Source organism: Eleginops maclovinus, chromosome 14 (genome assembly GCF_036324505.1).
Source record: "Eleginops maclovinus isolate JMC-PN-2008 ecotype Puerto Natales chromosome 14, JC_Emac_rtc_rv5, whole genome shotgun sequence".
Lineage (NCBI taxonomy): Eukaryota > Metazoa > Chordata > Actinopteri > Perciformes > Eleginopidae > Eleginops > Eleginops maclovinus.
The window spans coordinates 14,393,157-14,415,985 of NC_086362.1; the positions used below are offsets into that span (position 1 = coordinate 14,393,157).

The following is a 22,829-nucleotide window of genomic DNA, read 5'->3' on the forward strand; positions in this document are numbered from 1 at the left end:
GAGTAAAGGGAAGAAATACTTTTATTAATGATCATATTTTTCTGGAATTATTACATTCTCAGTTCTTCACTACCCTTTGGTCAACCGTCAATTGTATGATTGTAGTCTTAAAGATTATTTTATAGCACATACAATCTGATGTGCAGTTTTGGACCAGTTTTGGATATATTTATTATATTCTTGTATTCAGCACCAAAAAGTGCTCTGCGTCTTAGGTTTGATTGCAGTGCTTGATCAGACCATAGCACCCAGGTCTGAAGAGCTACCTCTCCAGTGGAAGACAGACATGATGTAGCAGTCTGTCCCACTCCCCGGACTCTGAGCTGCTCTGTGAGCCAAACCCATGGAGCCACAGTCTGTCATTTCCCCCGCCAAACCCAATTATGCTCTGTCCAAGCCAAAACCCATGATCTGAGGAGCTGTGTGTGTGTGTGTGTGTGTGTGTGTGTGTGTGTGTGTGTGTGTGTGTGTGTGTGTGTGTGTGTGTGTGTGTGTGTGTGTGTGTGTGTGTGTGTGTGTGTGTGTGTGTGTGTGTGTGTGTGTTAGAGTGCAATTTGCGCACACAGCAGTTTGACTAAATGTTACTTTGTGTTGCCCACCACTCTACATACACAGAACTGTCCCTGTAGGGCTGGTTGATAAGGATCATATCTCAGATATGTATAGACTACAGTGCGTTACACAATATTTATCTCGACATTTGGAAATCCCTCACAAATTATGGCATCTTACTTTAAACTAAAATGTATTTACATAATCAAATATACACGCCTGTTCAAATATCCAAGCCTTTTCATTACTTTTCAAAGTGCCCCTTTTATAACCATTTGCTTTCTAGCCACAGATAAGTAAAAAGCAACTAGATGTGTATTCAGTGTATAAACATCCTAAATAGTTATGACCAAAAGGATAAATTACAATTATTGTTTAACAATAAAGGCAACATTATTATTAAAATAACTTTGTATTGAAATGTGTACTCTATATACACGATTAAGTCATTCATCACATCATACTACTATATTAGTAATAATTAGAACAATTTCTCAACTGGTCAAGCCTCAGGACCCACTTTTTTCCTTTGTCAATCGATCACGACCAAACGTTTTGAGCCACTAATGTATTATTTCACAAAAAATAGTGCAGTAGTACATAATATTATGGACACAAATATGTAGTCCATGGGAACAAACCCACATCTTCAACATTGTTAGTGCCATGCAAGGCAGATTGTATCCCCTCAGAGAACTAGTTTTTTTAAACAAGTTTAAACTAGAATTTGTAAAAAATTGAACTGTAGGAAATAAAAAGGCACATTTGTCTCACTACACGTGAAAATGTGTAATGTTTGAAAACCCAACCCCTGTGGGTGGCTCTGAGGGTATCCCCCCTGGAGATTATCTGAAATACTAACATGTAAACTATGTATTCTGGTACACTCTGAGAAGAAAATAAATACATCTATATAACCCGACATATTTAATAATATATTTTGTTACTTTGTTCTGACGGCTGAACTTTGCTCACAGAGAGTTGAGAGAGGCGTGTTATTTAATTTAAAGGGTTCATAGCCCCCATTGTTCTGTGGGTCAAAACGACAGACGACTACACATTTGTTTCGTTATTAGGAAAAAAAAACGGTAAATGACGAAAATAACGGATGATCATGCTCTCTGGATCCGATCACTGCAGGACACAGAATCCAGTGGGTCACCAAATACGGTGTAACACCCTGACTAATGTTAAGTGTAGAACGACTCAGTCTGAGAAGAGTCTTACATGTTCATTTCTATTTGAAGTTGTACCCATGGATGTATAAAGAGTTTATTCTCCGTGGGGACTTCCGGTAACAACACCATGGCGCTATCTTGATTCTGATTGGCCAGAAGACTCGAGAAGCATCACCAAAGATGTTTTTTTGAGAAGATCACTACCTGACCGAGATTAAATCTATCAATCTTTTTTAGTTTTTTCAATCTATTTTTCACTCGCACATCTGCGACCCACTCAAATGACTTTAATGGCTTTGTATACTGCAGGGTAGCTGCTGAATTTACTCCAGGTGAACTAAAGTCGGATTTAAGGGCTGATTATGTTTACCATCATTAATCCAAATCTGTAAAGTAACTAAAGGGATTAAATAATTGTAGTGGAATAAAAGTACATCATTTACCTCTGAATTGTAGTGGAGTAGAAGTACAAAGTAGCATAAAATGGAAATACTCTAAAAAGTAATCTCAACATTTTACCAAAAGTACAGTACTTGAGTAAATGTACTTAGTTACTTCTCTGCCCATAACCAGCCTTATGTCCACAGTACACGCCTAGGATTGGCAGATGTGTTTGTGGGTTGCCAGATCTGAAGTCTAACCGGGTCATGATGAAGCACACTGGCGCCACGTCCTGAGCCCTGCAGATCTCATTCACCCTGCTGGACCTTATTGCATAAGGATTCCATGGACATTGTACATTTCTGTGGTGTCAAATGTGTGTAGCACAAACCCCCACCCCTGCACCAACTCCTACATGCATGCTCACTCTCTACTGCATGCTTTGTTTTTCTTTATGATCCATTGGCTGCCATTCAGTAGCATGATGGGATATGAAAGGAGGGAGTTCACCGAACATGTGGCCTGCATTACCCAGGCATGCTCTCCAGGCTGAAGAAATGAGCTGCTTAATTATGTGGCAATGGTGTGAGGAATTCTTTTAGGATTTTTAAATGGGATCCACCCATGTGTTCTGATCACAGTTAGGACTCAAGATTCCGCTGGCCCAGTTAGATATGCTGGTGTATACAGGAAACTACTTCACTGGGGATGTATGCTAGGTGGGACTTGTGAACAGTGGCTGATTAGCTAATGCTGTATTCCCTTTTGTTTTTCAGGTGATGAGAGATGTGTGTGTTAATGGGGGCGTAGACTTGGATGGAACTGGATCTGGTTCACCAGTGCACAAACCTGAACTGGAAAAGGTAAACTAACCTATAAACAGATAAGTGCTGTATTCTTACGTCCCTATAACTGAAAATTCATGCAGTAAACATTCGTACTTTTAAGATTAAACCTTTAATAATTAATGCGTTAGCCAATTTCTGACTGCAGAACGAGCTGTTAACACAGCACTGAGATTTTAAAGTTGATAAACCATGTGAGCAAACCGTTCCCTAACACGGTGAGACGTTAGCATTTTTCCTTTTCCCGTGGGTGTCCACCAAGTCCAAGATTCACTCTCCCTTTAGCTCTACTTTGGTCTCCACCGGCTACTAAAAGTATTTGTCTCTTTAGATACTAAATGGTCCATCGTAGTCACCAGCAAGTCTCTAGCAAGTCTTTTTCTCCGGTTTCCTCCTATGGAAAGGATGGATTGTTTTGGATCTTGTTGTAGAACACCAACATTTTCTTCAGAAAAAATATACTTCTTCCCATAAGGACTGATTCTTTGCACAATTAGAGACAATCACATCAGGACTTTCTTCTGTTTAGTACAGGACGGAAAGTGCAGGGAGCTCTTTAAAGACAGAAGGCGACCAATTATTTATCTGAAACATGTTGCAGATGCTCTAAAGGGTTTTTACAATATACAATTTAATAGGACAGCTGTGTGTGTTATAATGTTTCACTTGGTACCTTCTTGTGCATTCATTCTTCTTCCTCTGTATGGTCTCCGTACCTGGCAGAAGGCATCTTATGATAAACCGAGTTCTGATGGTGAAGCAACTCACGAGAACGGACACAGCGACTGCAAAGACCAAGGTAAGATTCTGAGTCATCTGTAACATACACTGATCAGCCACAACATTAGACCACCTGCCTATCATTGCGTAGCTCCCACTTATGCAGCCAAAACAGCCCTGCCCCCCTCGAGGCCTGGACTCCACTAGACCTCTGAAGGTGTGCTGTGGTGTCTGGCACCAGGACATGAGCAGCAGATCCTTTAGGACCTGTAAGTGATGAGGTGGGGCCTCCATGGATCGACCTTGTTTATCCAGCACATCCCGCAGATGCTCGGTTGGATTGAGGTCTGGGGAATCTGCCAGAAGAAACTCAGTAGAAAACAGATTATGTTGCAAGACAAATGAAGTAGTGCAGATGAATTAAACTATACATGTAAAGAAAATAATATTGTGTTGTAAGTGACCAATCATGAAGGACTCTATATACATGTAAATAGAATAAGATAAACAAGTACAGAATGTAAAATGAAATACTGTACATTTGGATAAATGCTACTTGTAGAAATAATTAACATCACATAATATGGGCTGTGTTACAACACAGTTCAAATGACGTGGACCATCACATTTTCTGAACCCAAATATCCAGGCAAAGCTAGTAATTGAACCTTACAATGAAATTGCTCTGTCAAATTTGGCTGATGTTATTACATACTGTATATATAACTTATATATATATATAAGTTATGTGTATATATATATATATACAAAATAATGTGTTTTTAACATAAGAACAGAGTCCTACCCCTCATAAAACTGAACTTGACAGTTTCTTATGTATTGACTTACAATTAAGTTTTATGAGGGGTAGGATTTTGTTGCGGGATCTTCAATATTTCTCACTTGGACTCATATCCTGATATATTCCGGCTGTTGGTTTTATTTACCGAGGGTTGCTGAAACAGAAAGCAAAAAAACAAGATATGGATGAAATAGTCTGCAGTTACATACCATTTGTTTGCTCAGCAGGCAAACCCCTTGGAGTGCTATATTTCACTTTGCTTGTCAACTTAAATTTAACACCCTTTTCTTCATCATAAAGATTAGGTAATTTTTCTAACATAATGTCAGAAACAGATTTTCCCAAGCAGTTCATTTTCAGAATCCAACCGGGCTTTTATGGAGTCAGCACAGACCAATGATTCATGGCTGTGAAACTATGGGGACTATGAAATGGGATCAGCAACAATCTACCATTTGAGCTTAATTTAATCATGTACATTTGTTTATTGCATCCACAGGGAGGTGTAGACCGTTTTTGCCTGTTACAAGTAACAATGTATACAACCATAATTCAGTATGTTGCTGCTCTTTCTGAGCCTCCGTATACACTTGCTCCCAGATGAAGATTATGGCTGCACTTCTCTGCTTATTGTTTCAGCTAATGCTGATAGTAGTCATGAGCCAGTGTTAATAAAGTAGTGTTATTAGCTAATGCTAGTTAATAACTTAAATGCACTGTTCACCTTCCCTTCCTCAACAATAGCGAGATTTGTGGCACGAGAGGTACATTTTGTAATACAGGCATAAATGTTGTAGACTGTAAATCCAATGTTTCTGACAGCGGGGTCAAAACAACTTGGCTGAATATGATGTATAATCTTTTATTTTTATCCAGTAAAGACAACATAATTATCAGGGAAATCCCAATAATACACTCCAGTGAGTTACTTGACGGACCTTTTGGTCTTATTTTAGTTATTCCCTCATTGAGTACTGAACACTCTTTTCAGCTTAAACAGCCACATTCTTTCCAAGGATGGTAACAAAAACAGCTGATTTGCTGGAATCAAAATACCCTGATCAGAGTTTTCCTCCTCTTCGTCTCCGAAGGGAAACACAATAATAATTTGCTTTTTTTTAAAAGGTTACAATGGCTTTCACATCTGTGTGTCTGCTTTCCCCAAAAGCCTGCATTGTGTGTCGAGTGTGTCTTAATACTTTATACTGTTTGAGTACAGAGAGCTTCCAAACTGCCAGTTAGTGAAGGAAGTTGCCATTGTAGTTTTTAAAGTGAGGGAAAAAACATTTAAAGCCAAACTTTGATTGACTTACTTTGTTTTTTTGTAGTCATTCTGAGCATGTGGCACGATGACATATGAGTTCCCCTCCACCGGCAGGATTATAAGTGTGTGTGTGTGTGTGTGTGTGTGTGTGTGTGTGTGTGTGTGTGTGTGTGTGTGTGTGTGTGTGTGTGTGTGTGTGTGTGTGTGTGTGTGTGTGTGTGTGTGTGTGTGTGTGTGTGTGTGTGTGTGTGTGTGTGTGTGTGTGTGTGTGTTGTGAGTCATAGGTCTTTTCCTTATTCTTTTCCACTGTGTCTTTTGCCCTTTATCTGGCAGTTGGAACAAGTTAAAGTCATATTATCTTTTCAATCGCATCTTTTGACCAACACTTTTTTCTTCTTACTACGATCTTTCATTTTGTAACTGTGATCTTTTTTCATGAGTTGTGACTTAAAGAGTTAGTCCAGTAGTTGAATGTTTTTAGATACATTTTGTAAAAGTAGCTAAAGCTGTTAAATAATTACATTATGTCCCTTTTAAATGTAGTGGAATATAAATACTAGTAGCATATAATAAAAATACTCAAAAAAATACTTAACTACAGTACGTGAGTATATCTTCCCCACCTCTGGCCAGCTGAAATCTACCCCCTCACACCAGCGGTGAAGCTACACTAGCAGACTGAACCTATTCACTAATGAAGAGCCTTAGAACCCACAAGGTTCTAATAAAAAGGAATGCAACTGGTTCTGAACGCATGGCTGTTTATAGTAAAGCCTACAGTTAGTCTCTCTCCTCTTTTCTTCCCCCTACAGTATTGCAAAAGCATCCACACATAATTTAATCAAAATAAATGAAAACACATCTCTCAGTCATTTCCCATGTTTCTGTAGTGCAGTGCAAATTCAATATGCGGAGTACCTCAATAACAATGTTTTACTGATTTTGATTTATTTCAAGTTATTCTCTCTCTCTTTTAGGAAAAGGGAAGAAGAATGCAAAGTCTGAGCAGAAGACTGGGACGGTGGGGAAGGGAGCAGGGAAGAAGATCACCAAAATGATCGGCCTGGGCAAGAAGAAGCCGTCCACAGACGAACAGACATCTTCAGCAGAAGAAGACGTACCCACATGCAGTAAGTTGTTCATGCAGATATTCCCAGTATCAGAAAGACCTATATATAACTTATATATTACAATGATGTGTTACGTTACGCTATGTTATGCTATGTTACATTATGTTACGTAATGTTACATAATGTAGCATCATGTAACATTATATCATGGTACGTTGTGGTTCGTTATGTTATATGTCACGTTACGTCATGGTAAGTTACATTATGTTCTGTTGCGGTACGTTACATTAGGTCACTTTACGTCATGAGTGTGGAATATTTTGGTAATAATTAAATCAACTGTGAGTCATGACTCCCCACCATGCCATGAACATCAGTTTACTGATTTTGACTCTGTGGATAAGTCTGTCATCAACCCTCCAGTTTTCATCAGTTCATGTAATCTGTGTGTAGAAAATCCCTGAGTGTCTGCCTTTCTTCCTCCAACTTACCTCTGAAGTTATTTTGGAATGACAAAATTTAAGTTAACACCCCAAAATTGTTTAACGCTGTATATGATGTCATACCATACAGTGAGGGTATATATGAAAAATGTATGCAACAAATGCACTTCCAACAAACACAGCTTAGGGGCTCCTGTCAAAATGTAGAGAAAGAACAGCCACTGTTGTATTGCTTTCCACCTTAATACTATAAAGAATGACTTTAGATGAAAACATTTAACATTGTTAAAATCATGAATCATTATTTTCCTGACTGTTATCTTTGCTCGTCAGGCTACCTAAACGTGTTGTCCAATAACCGTTGGAGAGAGCGTTGGTGCCGTTTGAAAGACAACCAGCTGCTTCTCCACAAGGACCGCGATGACTTGAAGAGCCACATCGCCTCGTTGCCCCTCCGAGGCTGCGAGGTCAGTCCTGGCCTGGATCACAAACACCCATTTGCCTTCCGCCTGCTTCGTAACGGCCAGGAGGTTGCAGTACTGGAGGTGAGTTGTGACCTCCAAATGGTCTGTTGGATAATGGTTTTGAGGAGATGTGTACCTGTGAGTCAAATCAGCTACTAGAACTCCGCTGTCAGCCAATAGATAAAGCAGAAATGCCAGGGAATAAATGAATGCAATCTTTCCAGAAACGGCAATCTAACCATTGGCAACAAAGCCAGGACCTGATCTCCAGGACTAAACAAGTGATGCTCAGTTTTTCGTTCATACAGACACTTCATTTTTACCTGGGCAGACGACAACTTCTCTTTGGCCTTATGAATACCAACAATGCTGGAAACCGTTTATATAGTCAATCAGATTACTAGGGGTTTCTGATTCCGTGACAGCGTCAACGATTAAATGTTCAAAAGGCTGTACAGTCGCAGGGATGGGACACAGTGGAGCAGGTTCCAAAGCCAAAGTCAAAGTCCACTTTATTGTCAAATTTCCACATGTGTTATACATACAGAACATTTAAATACCATTTCTGGCAGTCCCACAGTGCAAATATAAACAAGAACATAAAACATAAAAAGATAAGAGCATAGGAAGGGAAGAGAGGAACGCTCTGATTGGGCTTACCTGTCATCTGACATAAGATAAGATAAGAATGACTTTATTAATCCCAGACTGGGAACATTTTGAAGACATGTGTGACATGATTTAATGTGCTGAGACACACCTCTCTTTAAATGAGGCCAAAAGAAATACCATCAAATATAATTATAGCTTTTTACGGACAGCCAGATGTCCCGATTGATGATGTGCTGTCTTGAGTATCTCTTCACGGAATTTCACAGGAATCACAATCTGAAACACAGGCTCACCAATGAAGCCTTTCCCATGTGACAACCATTTCCTTACCAGCAGCTCCCCCTGCAGCAGATAACCGCTGGTGTCAATATCCTCGGTGGAGGGATCAGCTCTCTGCTCTATCACCAATTCACTGCGAGAAACAGATAACATTGAGTCAGTAACAACAACAGAATCCATCTCACGCACCTCGTCACCCTTCTCTGATTCCTCTTGTGCACGGCTCATAGCCTGGGTCACAACTCAAGCTTCAAACACTCTAGGGGAGCACTAAAAATGTACTCTGGGTTACCAGTCACAGTGGGTGAAGATGACACTATAGGAGGCAGTGGACCCTCTGCCCACACACAGCTGCCAGCCAGTCCGTTACCAAGGAGGACATCCACACCTTCAATAGGCATTACAGGACGAACCCCCATGGCCACCTCATCCTGCATCAAACCAGAGTGAAGCACAAGAGAATGTAGAGGAACCCTTTTATTCTCAAATTCATTCAGACAGATAGCTAGCACCGAGGCCGGAGTTCTATGTTTCATTCCCCTTCATGTACCCCCCCATGCTGTGTGAATGACAATAAACATCTAAACTAAACTGACAGGGAGAGATGACAGGAAAAGGTTTCACAGACACAGCACAAGCAGCAGAGATAACCTGACCCCCATTATTCCCCCTTCAGGCATTAGCTTCGGGACAGTCAGCTTTCCAGTGTGCTCTGCCCCAGCAGAAGTTACATATGTACATGTATGTGACCTGTGTCGTGTATTTGATGTAATGTGTGTATGAACTTCCTTAATTTATCATTTTGTCTGTTTTGATTCTATTTCCTCACATGTATACCCTCTGCCTACACATTTGTTTCCAATTATTTTCCTTACAAACTGTCCTGTGCTTTTATCAGAAGTAAAATCGAATGCTATTGATTTCTACTCAACTTGAACCCAAACTAGTATGCTTTTGACTATAACTTTGTCCTTTCCCCAAAGGCCTCTTCCTCTGAGGAGATGGGACGATGGTTGGGGATTTTATTGGCTGAGACTGGATCCACCACTGACCCAGCTACATTGCACTACGACTACATCGATGTCGAGACCACCGCTAATGTCATCCAGCTGGCCAAGCAGTCCTTCTGGTAAATGACAAACATGTTTTCCAGTGATTAAAACCAACTCTGACGTTTTTACCATGAATAATTACTGATATAGTATGGTGAACTTTGCTCTGCGCCACAAACACAAAAGTGTATAGAACACAAAAGGACAAAGATTGATTCCATGAGGATTTCACACAGCTTCCAGGTGTGGCCAGTAATAATGATGTGGGCGTCAGGCAGCACCATGGCAACAGGCGCCACCAGGGACGGACTGGGACAATAAGTCAGGCCATACATCCAGCCAGGCCACTGCCACTGGCTTGTTGTTTGTTGCATCGTCAATGTTTACGGCATTGCTGCCCACACACTAACACACACATACTGTTTATGTGGCGACTTAATTCAGATTTAAAAAGGTCCTTGTGTCTTAATGATTGTGTTCACTGTGTACATGTTATTAGAAGTGAGCCCACAACGCATTTTTTAAAGAAATCTCTAAAACATATCATTTCAATTCTTAGTAACATCGACATGTACTGATGGCAGATTTAATCTCACTAATATCAATAACGTGTCCTACTGTGGACTGTTTGCCTTGTAGCTGCCAGCACCTCTGTGTTGGTGCTTGCCCTCTGGAACCTTCCTGGTGTTCCCAATGGCAAAGACACAATACTCTTGAACTAATGCCAAGTAACATTCACTGACGGGACATAGCACACAGATACAGAGGTCATAAATGCATACAAATGAGCAAGGGGCTTGGTTAAAAGCTAGCTTGACCCAGGTCTGACCTTGAGCTTTATCAGAGGAAAGTATTTTACCGACGGTTAACCTTCCTGCCTCCTGGAATAAATACATTTCACGTTTTATTTTTGTCCTTACAGTTTTACAAGTAAGCGTGCTGTCTCTCCGAACCGGTACCTGGACAACCCAGTCAACGGCTACGCCTGCCCCAGCGGCATGGCTCTCCACTATGATGATGTGCCCATCAACGGAACGGTAAGAAAACCCCCGCTCACGGTGTCAGCTAAAGCAGCTTAACCACAGTGACCCATCTACCTGTTCATTACATATTTTACTATTTACATTTTCTAACACAACGTACAAGTCGCTTTGAAAAAGAAGTCAACGTGACAGAGTGCAGGGAAGAAGTTTGTTGACACGATAGATGCCTCACACTCTTTCCTGTAGGACAATCTGATTAAACTCAGGTCACATTGACTGATATATAATCACCACGTTGCATTATTTTTAAAGGCCTAGATTTTGTTTGATCATCCCTGCTGGACAATATTTCTCGCAGATAAGGGAACATCTGAGGTTATCTTAACATAAAGATCTTTAAAAGATATTGTTCAGCTGGACTGTACACCAGGTCAGTTTAGAATTGCAATTGAAATTTTTAACCCCTATGGCACATTAGGTTTATTGGCAAAATATACAATTTCTCAGCTGTTTGTAATAAACAAATTACTCAAGAACTGTTTAAGTAGTTCAATGAAACTAATATTACCAGGGTTTTATCCAAATTCAACACAAAATGCTACTTTGAATGATTGCTGCAGTCTCAAAAGTATTCAACCCCTTCATGACAAGCATCTTCAGTACTTAGTAGTACCCTTTTGCTGTTCTGACCTGCTGCAGACGTGATGCATATCCAGAAACCAGCTCCTGACAGTGCCCCGAGGAATCTTACCCCGTTCCTCATGGGCAATGGCCTCCAGTTCAGTAATATTCTTGGCTGTGCGTTTTGCAACCGCCACCTTAGATTTCCTGATACTTGCCTGAATCCCTTGTGCCCTCCACAGGCTGAAGCTTTCCAGAGGCAGCAAAGCAGTCCCAGAGCATCTCTGAGCCCCCGCCATGCTTCACTGTAGGCAGGGTGTTCTCTTCAGCTTAATTCTTCTTCCCCCAGACATACCTCTGATCCATAGGCCTCCAGTTTTGTTTCATCGCTCTGCAGAACAGAATTCCAAATCTCCTGTGGAATATTTATATGGTTATGAACCTATTGAAGCCTACTTTTCTTGTGCTTTTGGGTCAGTTGGAGTCGCATGTCTTGGTGTCTGGGCATGGAGCTCAATTCTTTTGACTCAGCCATGCACCAGGTGTTCCTGAGACAGGGGGTTGAATACTTTTGAGACTGCAGTAGTCATTAAAAGTAGCATTTTGTGTTGAATTTGGATAAAAACCCTTGTAATATCAGTTTCATTGAGCTACTTAAACAGTTCTTGTGTCATTTGTTTATTGCAATCAGCTGGGAATTGAATATTTTGCCAATGAACCTAATGTGCAGTCGGGGTTGAATAGTTTCAAATGCAACATCAGTTGTTTAAAATGAAAGAACAGAGTTACATCTCTGCCTGTGGCTGCTCAAAAACAAAAATGTTACCCTACTCATTGTTTTGAGAGTCATAATTTCTAAGATTTCAAAGTTAGCAAAACCTATAGCACGGCCATGTCAATGGAAAATACTGTAAGCCAAGATGAAATACACTGAGACCCCCCCCAGTATGATATCTTACATGTTAAACGACATTATACCTTACGCTTGTTATGGAAAAGTAGTGTATCTAATGTTTGTACTGCTATCACCTCTCCCTTGTTTTCTCTCCTTTGACCTTTCTCTCTGTTTTGTATTGTGTCTCTTCCCCTGCTCCTCCTCTTCTCTCTCTGCCTGCATGCTTGTCTAACTGAAGGACCCGCAGTCGCAGTACTCCAGTCCCAGCACAGGGGGGCGCCAGCTGAATAATGAAAACTCTGACCTATATGAAAACATGCCTTCTCCCAAGCTGAACTGTCGTTATCCTCCCAAGCCTCCCCCTGCTTCCACCTCTGCCAGTCCCTACAAAGCTCCTGTTTCTAAAGTTTCCTCTAAGTTCATCTCTGCTGATACTAAAACTAAATCCACTGCTCAGGTGACTAACACTCTCCTCTTTACAACCTGTCTATAATTCACTATATCATGCTCTTTATGTGTTTCTTTTTTCAACATTACAATGTGTTATTTAGTTAATAAGCAGATCATTTTCAGTTAGCGGTTGTTATGCTTCCCATGTGTTGATAACTTTCAGGAAATGGAGGTGATCATGACCGCTTAGCCACAATATACAGGTGTTTTGACTCTGATGAAGCACTAAGGCATTTTGACTTGTGATTGGATCTACCTGCTGAATTTTTCATATTTACTCTTTTTTCAATGCAAACTCCTAAGAAAACAACTATCTTTAAACCTACCAAGTTCTCCGCTATGAAGAGCAGCTAGCAGCTGATATATTGTGTGTCCCAAATGATGACATACTGTACTATCACTAAAGAAAATTCCTGCATGAGCATGCTTAGCTCATTATACAAGTTGTTGATGCTGGCCACTAACACCTCTTTCCCGTAATCTTTGAAGCATGCTCCCCCCCTCGGTATATCCTGAAATCATTCAGAGGTGGAAGAAGTACTCAGATCTTGTACTTGAGTAAAAGTAGAAGTACTCAGATCTTGTACTTGAGTAAAAGTAGAAGTACCAGAGTGTAGGGATACTCTGTTACAGGTAAAGTCCTGCATTCAAAATGTTCCTCCAGTAAAAGTAGAAAGTACTCTCATCTAAATGTACTTAAAGTATAGGAGTAGAAATACAAAGTAGCATGACATGGAAATACTCAAGACCTTGAGTAGATGTACTTAGTTGCTTCCCGCCTCTGATCATTACCAAATCCATTCTTTTGAATCAGGGTGGATTCACTTCAGCTCCATCTTGCTCCATGATCGTGGAGTAAAAACACTTCTTCGGCTTTGATCAGATCCTATTCTTTGTGTTTCTGGTGAAGTATATCTACAGAATGATTGGAACATGTATTGGTACAACAGTCTGTACTGTTTGTGTGTGGTTGTCCACTTAGTGTGATTCCTTCCTCTCCCTTGCAGTGAACGTCAGCTGTATGCGTTCATATTTTTATGGCCCTGCTGTAATTAGCACCCTGCCTCACTTCAGTCACCAGATTGTGTTGAGTGGAGCTCCGCCAGCTCTTTGGTGTGTGTGCTGTGTGTGCCGTGGCACAGGGTGTTAACACAGCCATAAGACCACAGAGTTCCACTGATTTATAACGAGTAAATGTTCCTCCAATGAGGTTAACTGCAGACTTCTGGCTGCACTGCCAAGCTTTACATTAAACTGGACAAATTGGGTTCGAAGGATATTTTAGTTTTAGTTTTTAAATGTCTTTCTATAACTCTTTTCTCTACAGCAAGACATGCTCATCACAAGGTCACACATGTTCTGCACCTTGCTAGAAAAACGTACATGAAAGAGTGTGAAGCACAAACCCTCAGAGAATAACATATAGGTTGCATATTGTTTCATTATGATGCATTCTAGTTGAATTCAGTAAAAAAGAGTATTGGGCGAAGATTACTTATATTGTTATTGGGATGTATTCATATGTTATCTTGTAAAATGTAGTTTTTGCTGAGAAACTTAATTATATACAAGTTGTTTGAAGGAGATGTGGGATCCCATTCAAATACTAATGCCAAGATTTTTTCTAAATCAAAGAATATATTTAAATACAATATAATCAAATCAAAGACTTTGAGAAGGTTGAAATAACTCTTTGGGCCGTAGTGAAATCCTGGAAATGGTTGCCACCCTGTCCATCATTTGTAAGCACTGACCTTTATACAGTGCAGTATTTACTTTTCTGAGATATTTGAGAGCTTTAGAAAAGGGGAGGGCCACATACAGAAATATGGGGCCCTCACTAGAGGTGTGGTATATTGCCTTATAGGTTAAGTTATAAGTTAGCAAAATCAATCAGATGTAGGTAAATGATGCTAAATAATTGAATATGCTTTAAGAAAAAGCAGCTACATCACAGCTCTCATTTGGGTTTCATTTTTGTTACAAAAAGTGTTTGCAGCTCATTCCTTAAAACTGAATATTATGTAAGTAAGATATGGGGCTTTTATTATCAACTAAGATGGACAACATTTATTTAAGAAACTACGCTTATTAACACATACTGTGTGATATACTTTAACATTTATATTTAAGAACCACAACATAAGATAAGCACGATATTCCATTATACTTTTAGAATCTGCTGAGGGCCATTTGAAAATGGACAACGGGCCACAGTTGGCCCCCGGGCCGTAGTTTGGACACCCCTGGTGTAGAAGGGGTGTACCCACAGATACAACTCTAATATCGCGGATATGAAGCGCACAATATCAAACGCCCTGCAGTGGTACATTTTTTAGGTTTAAAATGTCTCCTCCTGTTCTTCTCCCATCAGCTGAAAGGGAAGAAGGGAACTGGGCCTAATGGGGGGGCATCAAAACAGAAGGCAGAGCCAAAGAACCAGCCCAAAAAGAATGGAGTCAACGGGACCAAGGGGACAGCTTCTCTGCAACGCAACAGCTCCAGTGAGTAGAAACACCTGCAGTCTGCAGCTTCATATAAAACAGAAAGGGTCCTCAGACGGTGACCTCTGATAATGGTTCCTCAGTTCTTCTCTCTCAGTATCAGACTGTCAGCCTCACCACCATGGATTACTGAGTAGCAAAACTCAACTCCACAGCAGTTTGGAAAATGCAGGTGGTTTAAATAACTTCAAATTCTAAAACCTTTGCTCCCCTGAAGATGATGCATGTGGCGCGCTGGGCCAGACTTAACCCTCCTGCCAGTGACTCTCAGACAGATCTCTGGGGGAGGAGGAACTGTGATCAGATTCATATTTTATTGTATTGTTTTGCTTAATGTGTGAATGGGCAGAATAATAACCACTTGTGTTGGAACGGATACTTGATATGTGCCATGTTGGATTAAAAGTATGCTACACAATACTAATTTTTCCAAGTTTGGCTTGCAAAAATTCAGCTGTGGTTTGATTGAGGGGTTTCTCATGATCAGAGCTCACATGCATACACACACACACACACACACACACACACACACACACACACACACAGATGTTGGATGATTACCCTCAGAGTATTTTCCAGAAGGGGAAGGCACAGTCTTCCTGTAATGAATAACTGCATCAGGCTGTTAAGTGGATTTCTGAGCCCAGTGCCCAGTCTTCTTCTTTCTCATGTTTGTGTCTTGGAATATCTCTTTTAGTCAGAGAGGCAGTCACACAGGGACCCAGTTTTAAATATGTGGACAGCAGAGGTTCAGTGGCAATATATGCATATTTTTTTCCAGTGTTAATTCCATGAGACATCTTTAACAAAATGTATGAATCTATGAATTATGAAATAATGTTATGTATGAATCTAAAGTTTTTTCAGACCGATTGCAATTTAAAACTTTAAAATACCAGATTACAAAGTCGCAATGCCTACTGCAGTTCTACAAAAAGACAATGTGTGATGAATAAAATAGTAAAATAACTCCCAGTGCTGGTAAGGGTGCCATTGATGCTCATGTGACTTCAAATTCTTGAATCAAGCTTTTTCACATCCAATCCCTGTGATGCAGATGCAGAGCAGTGTAAGTATGGGAAGAACCGGGTGGAGGCCGACGCCAAGCGGTTGCAGACCAAAGAGGAAGAGCTGATGAAGAAGAAGCAGGAGATCAGGAACCATCTGACCCAGCTGAAGAAGGAGAGGACTGAGCTGCGCACTGCAGTGGAGACTTCATCTGGTAGGACTAACGAGATCACAGGAACCCTCCTCTCCACGTCTCACCAGGTATCAGTTGAATAAAGTGGAAAACATTCACAAATAAATCCCCCTCTCCTCTTGAACAAGGCAAGCGTTCCCTGGCCTCTCTGACGGAGCGACTGAAGAAGGTGGAGGAAGACTGCAAGAAGAGGGAGGAGGAGCGGGTGACCCTAGAGCTGGAGCTTACAGAGGTAAAGGAGAGCCTGAAGAAAGCCCTGAGCGGGGGGGTCACCCTGGGCCTCACCATTGAACCAAAAGCTGGCTCTGGAGTCAAGGTAAAAACACCGTTACTGTCTCAGGCTTCCCCAGTGTTTCAGATACTGTATGTTGCTAGTTTTATATAAAGTGCATTCTACAATTCTTTATTTTCCGTGTGTGTGTGTGTGTGTGTGTGTGTGTGTGTGTGTGTGTGTGTGTGTGTGTGTGTGTGTGTGTGTGTGTGTGTGTGTGTGTAGTCACCAGCCATGTTGCGAAGAACCCAGGAGTCTTCCCCATTCTCGAGCTGTGACACCAGTGACACAGAGTCGTGCTCGCTGCCGGTCAACAGCGCCTCGCTGCTCCGCAGGCAGCAGGGCCAGAAGGCGCCGGCGGTCCGGGGCCACGTCCTAAGGAAAGCTAAGGTCAGAGCTCACAGTGCAGACAGGGGCCACATAGAAAATAGTCCTGTGTTATAGTTGTCTTGAATGTCTTAAATGTGCCATACTTGTGTTTTTGCTGTTAAAATGATATAAGAGTGTGAAAATGATGGGTTATTGACGGCAATGACTATTTTAAGAGTTTTTTCCGGTGAAAGTACTTTTCTCAAAAAACTGAGTGGGAAAGAAAATGTGGAATCCATGTGAACAGAGCTCAAAGCCATCCCTTATTGGCCATGGCTATGGTGCATACCTTATAATCATTTTTGTAGTGATAGATGATTAAAAGTGTACACGTCTCTCCAGACTAAGGACTTTATTGGACTAAATAGGTATTTTGTTGGCTAGCATAAAATGACAGTTTGTTTTCCACACTTCCTAACTGTACAGATGGTTTGCTTATAATCTTCAGTCAGTTGCCTCACTGCAGTGGAGAGGGGATGGAACAGCTGCTCCCACATTTTCCCTCAGTATACACTCATATCATTTTAATTTACAAACATAAGTCAGTTTGTGATGTCTGCAGATATGTAAACTAGGGCTCAAACAGACTCACAAATCCTGCTTGGGGGGGGGGTAAAGGTGACAGGAACTCTTAACTACCTGCCATATTGAACCCCAAAAAGAAAGCTGCCGTTTCTTGACACTATCCATATTATTAACACCACAATACAATACAATATAGAGATAAAGTCTTTAAGCTCATCGTATTTTACAACTACTTCTAATATTTACTATAACAACACAGATATGTTGACCACGTATCACGACTTCTGTAGGATGGACTAGCATGGCCGCCCTGCTGTGGATCAACAACACATATGATTGATTTATTCAATGGCTTTTGGCTGGATAAGCCTTATTCTTATATTATTTGATCATATTTGAATTATTTTATTGTTGAACATGTGATGGTTCTGCTGATTAAGATAATTGTATTTATTCTAAAGTCTGATATTGAAGATAACCTTTTTGGTCTGTGTGTTTGTTTTTCAGGAATGGGAGCAGAAGACAGGCACATAACCCCCCCATCATATCAGTCTATTTTCTATCCTTTTTTACCTTTCAAGGAAAGTGTGTATATATTTATTTAAACCTTTCATACAGTCCGTTGGGTAACACACAAGCATGGCAATCACACGAACAGAACCAGTTGTTGCTTTTAGTATCCTGACAGTACTACGACACACAGACGTAGCGGCCCTTTAAACTGTGTCACCATGGAGTTGTGCGACCTCCGCTGTGCTTTCTGTTCCAGCAGATTGACAGTGTGGGTTCAAAAAGGTGAAAACCAAATATTTATTTGTAAAGGTGTAGAGCAAATACTAGCTTCCCATTGTTTATTTATGTTGATATATTTAAAGCCTGATTTTGATGAATGGGTTGTGCTTAACAGACTCCCATCTCCTACCCTCACAGATGTCAGCCTCTGCTAGCAAAGAGCATTTAAATAATCATAAACAACAGCAGCATTTATCAGATCAATAAGAGTAGCATTAGTTAAGAAAGATGTACTTTTATTAATCCCTGTTGGGGAAATTCGAGAATTCTGCATTTGACCTATTCTAGAGTCAGGAGCAGTGGCCTGCCATATGTACGGCACCCAGATAGCAGTGTAGGGAACTCCACGGTAGCACTTGGTCTGACCTTCCAGTTCCCAGGCCAAGCCCCTAACCACTTTGCAACCACCGCCTCACTGTTAGCATTGCACAGATGCTTCCCGGATCATCTGAACTCTGAAAAAACAATGCATTGTGGAGGTTCATGTGTAGGGCTGGGTTTATGATAAGCTGTATAGTTGTAGAAAAATACAACACTATTTGACATTTTATTCATAAACTCATTCCATGAATAACAACAGTTATTATTTATTTTCTTCGTCAAGGTTGGGAAAGTTTAAGGACCTTTTTACAAACAAATGATTGATAATGTAATTCATTATTAATACAATGTGTTTTATGAGTTATTACATGAAGACAAATAATGCCAATATTTACTGATCCTTGAAGATTTCAATACAACATAAGCTTGTAGCGCTGCTATCAAAACAATACTCAATATGGTGACAAACGAGGCGCAATCCAGACATCTGACTAGCAGAATTTGCTAATGTCTTTTCCCTCTGGTGGAAAAAAATCTACCAATACCAGGTCGAGAAATAGTGAGATAAAAATGAGCACAATTGAGATGGACGTAGCTCTACGGATAACAGAAACTCAAAAGTGGAAAGAATCATCTTGATCAGTGTAACTAAGTCAGCTTCTGTGTTGATGGAAAATGACTTTGATAAGACAGATATTTCACCACCGCAGAAAGGGGCAAACATGATCAAGACTTCAGACAAATAAATTACGTGAACTAGTAATTATCCAGTTGCCAGTTTTGGCAAGCTACAACCACAAATGAAATGCGTTCGTGCATGTGTGTGTGCCTGCTTGCGTACCAAGACACATTCTAAGCCCCTCAAATATAATATTCACAAACTCATTGATCTCACATTTCTATTAGAGCTTCCAATTGCTTTTTATTTCTCTGATACACTGTGCTGTGTTGGCTGTCATGTTTGTTCTGCTAGATTGCTTTGGACTGTTAACAGAAGAAGTGTTAGCATTCACTACTGATAGAGTTTGGAAATGCTACATACAGCACAGCTAACTGCTCCTCGCATCTCAATATGTTCTATTGCTTTCTTATTTTTAAACCAATACCCCACAAGTCTGTGAACTAGTGTGTGCGCAGCATGTCAAATTGAAGAAAGAGGCATATAAGAGGTCATATCTACACGTTTTGGTAAATGGGGATTCCTGGTTTTATCACCATGGCTTATACCCAAGCAAAATGTCTGACGTCAGTAAATGTGAACCTGTTGTACATAGCGTAGCTTTGTGTGGGGGGCTTTAGGGGCACTGCATCAGTATTTGTTTTTGCACCTTATACATTTTCTTCTATGTTGAATACTTAGACAGTCTCCGTCTTGGTGACAGAAATGCTTGTAAATATTTTAATAAACTTCCTGACAAACCACTCAGTGACTGTTTGTTATTGGCACCCTGATGGGTGAGTGAGATAGTATTATGATAGTTTATGATTCAGATTCTGGTCGTGAGGTGCTCTGATAAAACGCAACTGTTTTACTGACTAATATAAGGTGAATTATAAAGGAATATTCTAGATTGTTAAATGACAATCCTAGAATATGAATGAACATTCTAGAATGTAGAATGAAAATTCTAAATTGTATAATGGAAATTCTAGAATGTTGAATTGCAATTCTAGAATGTTGAATGACTGTATGGGTCATTTTATGTGTGTTGTTGTCATGTCCATTTAGTTTGTTTTGTATTTTTCTTCCAATATTATTTTGAACATCACTGTTGGCTGTGATTCGCTGCACTGGGGTGTATAAATAGGGGACATAGGTTAAAGGTAAGGGATGGAACACAGGTGAAGGGCCAATAGTTCTTACCAGACCACGGACACCGGAACAACAGACCCGGCAGAACATATCGTATTGTAAACTAAACTGTAAATAACCCTGAACTAAACTGCATCTGCTGACCGGAAAACCATCTTGTTTGGGAATGCATACGATCACTCTCACCCTCATCTGTGATATTATGACACCACGGAATGTTGAAGGACCATTCTAGAATTTTGAGTGGAAATTCTAGAATGTAGAAAGACAATTCTAAAATGTTGAATGAAAATTCAAGAATGTTGAATTGCAATTCTAGAATGTTGAGTGGACATTCTAGAATGTGACTGACAATACTAGAATGCTGTGTCGAATTTCTAGGATGTTGAATGACTATTGTAGATTGTTAAATGACATTATAAAATTTGAATGAACATTCTAGAATGTTGAATGTCTGTATGGGTCATTTTATGTGTGGTGTTGTCATGTCCATTTAGTTTGTTTGTATTTATCTTGCAATATTATTTTGAACACTTGTTGGCTGTGATTAGCTGCACTGAGGTGTATAAATAGGGGTCAAATGTGACAGGTAAGGGATGGAACACAGGTGAAGTGTCAACAGTTCTTACCACACCACGGAAACTGGAACAACAGACCCGGAAGAATAACCCATACATCTCATTCATCACCACAACATTTGTTTTGTAAACTAAACTGTAAATAATCATGAACTAAACTGCATCTGCTGACCGGAAAACCATCTTGTTTGGGAATGCATACGATCACTCTCACCCTCATCTGTGATATTATGGCAAAACGGAATGTTGAAGGACAATTGTAAACTGTAGAAGGACAGTTCCAGATGCAAAAAGGAGAATTCCAGAATGTTCATTCAACATTGTAGAATGCTGAATGGAAATTCTAGAATGTAGAACCACAATCCCAGAATTGAGAAGGGTGTACTGATCATAATTGAATAATTATCGTGAGAAAGACAAAGGTGCCAAAAGCAGGACCGAAAGTAATTGTGAGGAGATCAATGAAATGTTTTTGTGAAGAGTCATTTATAAAGGATGTTCAAAAGATATGTTGGAAAAATATTTTTGAAAAACTAAATCCAGATGACGCTCTTGCAGTATTTAATTTGTTATTCATGCAAGTGATTGATAAACATGCACCACTTAGAAAACTGACAGTAAGGAACTTTAGAGCACCCTGCTTAGATGAGGAATAAGAGATCTAATGAAACAAAGAGATGATGCCAAAATTGTAGCTTTCTCATCAAGTTATGAGTCATATGGGCAAATTTATAGAAGGTTAAGAAATGATGTTACAGCATTAAATAAAAATAAAAAACAATTGTATTACGGAAATAAAACTAAAGACATTAAGGATGATAAGAAACAGCTGTGGAGTTTAGTAAATGGCATGATGGGCCGTAAGCCGAAATCCACCTCAACATATCTTGAGGTAGAAGGGAAATTCTTGACTAAACCAGTACAAATTGCTAATTATTTGAATGATTATTTTCTTGATAAAGTGAATGATCTCAGGAGAAATATGAAGCAACCTATAAATAGGAACTCCACTTTTCTAATAAATGATTTAATTATGGAAAATAAGAATTGTAAATTTAAAATAGAGAAAGTGACAATTGCAGATGTTGAATGTCTACTGGGTAAATGTAATGATAAACCGCCAGGTGTGGATCATTTAGATGGTACATTTCTTAGATATGTTGCTAATTTGGTTGCAGAGCCTATCTGCTATATCATCAATTTGAGTATTGAACAATGTATTTGCCCACAGGCATGGAAAATAGCAAAAATTATTCCACTTGCAAAAAGTCCAGCTGGACCATTTTCTGGTACAAATAGCCGCCCAATAAGTTTGTTACCAGCATTAGGAAAGATAATGGAGAGAATCATTTTTAACCAAATACAAAAATACTTTGAAGGTAACAATCTTAACACTGATTATCAACATGCTTACCGGCCGGGCCATTCAACATGTACTGCTTTAACACAAATGACCGATGACTGGAAGGTGGAAGTAGATGATAGGAAGTTAGTGGGTACAGTACTACTTGATTTTAGTTCTGCCTTTGATGTCATTGATCATCCATTGTTGTTGCACAAGCTAAAACAATATGGTTTTAATCTGAATGCGCTGAGGTGGGTAGAAAGTTACTTGACCAATCGATGTCAAACTGTTTTTTTTAATGGAAGTTTGTCAAAGATTAAGTCAGTCACTTGTGGAGTTCCTCAGGGTAGTTGTTTGGGGCCACTTTTATTTTCAATTTTTACAAATGATCTACCATTAGTGCTACAAGAATCCAAAATTGTAATGTATGCAGATGACTCGACAATATATGGAGCAGCTTCATCTACAAGTGAGCTGAGTCACTGTATGAACAAGGATC

General features: G+C 39.9%; 1 protein-coding gene across 1 annotated transcript in view; it reads left to right on the top strand.

The window, feature by feature from the left end:
* The window catches only part of afap1 (actin filament associated protein 1), a 61,920-nt gene extending 41,062 nt beyond the window's left edge, over positions 1-20,858 (top strand). The window contains 11 exon segments of the mRNA XM_063901065.1: positions 2,888-2,974; positions 3,680-3,755; positions 6,720-6,872; positions 7,589-7,800; positions 9,594-9,739; positions 10,585-10,699; positions 14,986-15,115; positions 16,173-16,337; positions 16,445-16,632; positions 16,813-16,977; positions 17,989-20,858. Of these exon segments, the coding sequence (XP_063757135.1) occupies positions 2,888-2,974; positions 3,680-3,755; positions 6,720-6,872; positions 7,589-7,800; positions 9,594-9,739; positions 10,585-10,699; positions 14,986-15,115; positions 16,173-16,337; positions 16,445-16,632; positions 16,813-16,977; positions 17,989-18,015 (1,464 nt within the window). The 3' untranslated portion in view covers positions 18,016-20,858.
* Positions 20,859-22,829: the final 1,971 nt, after the last annotated feature.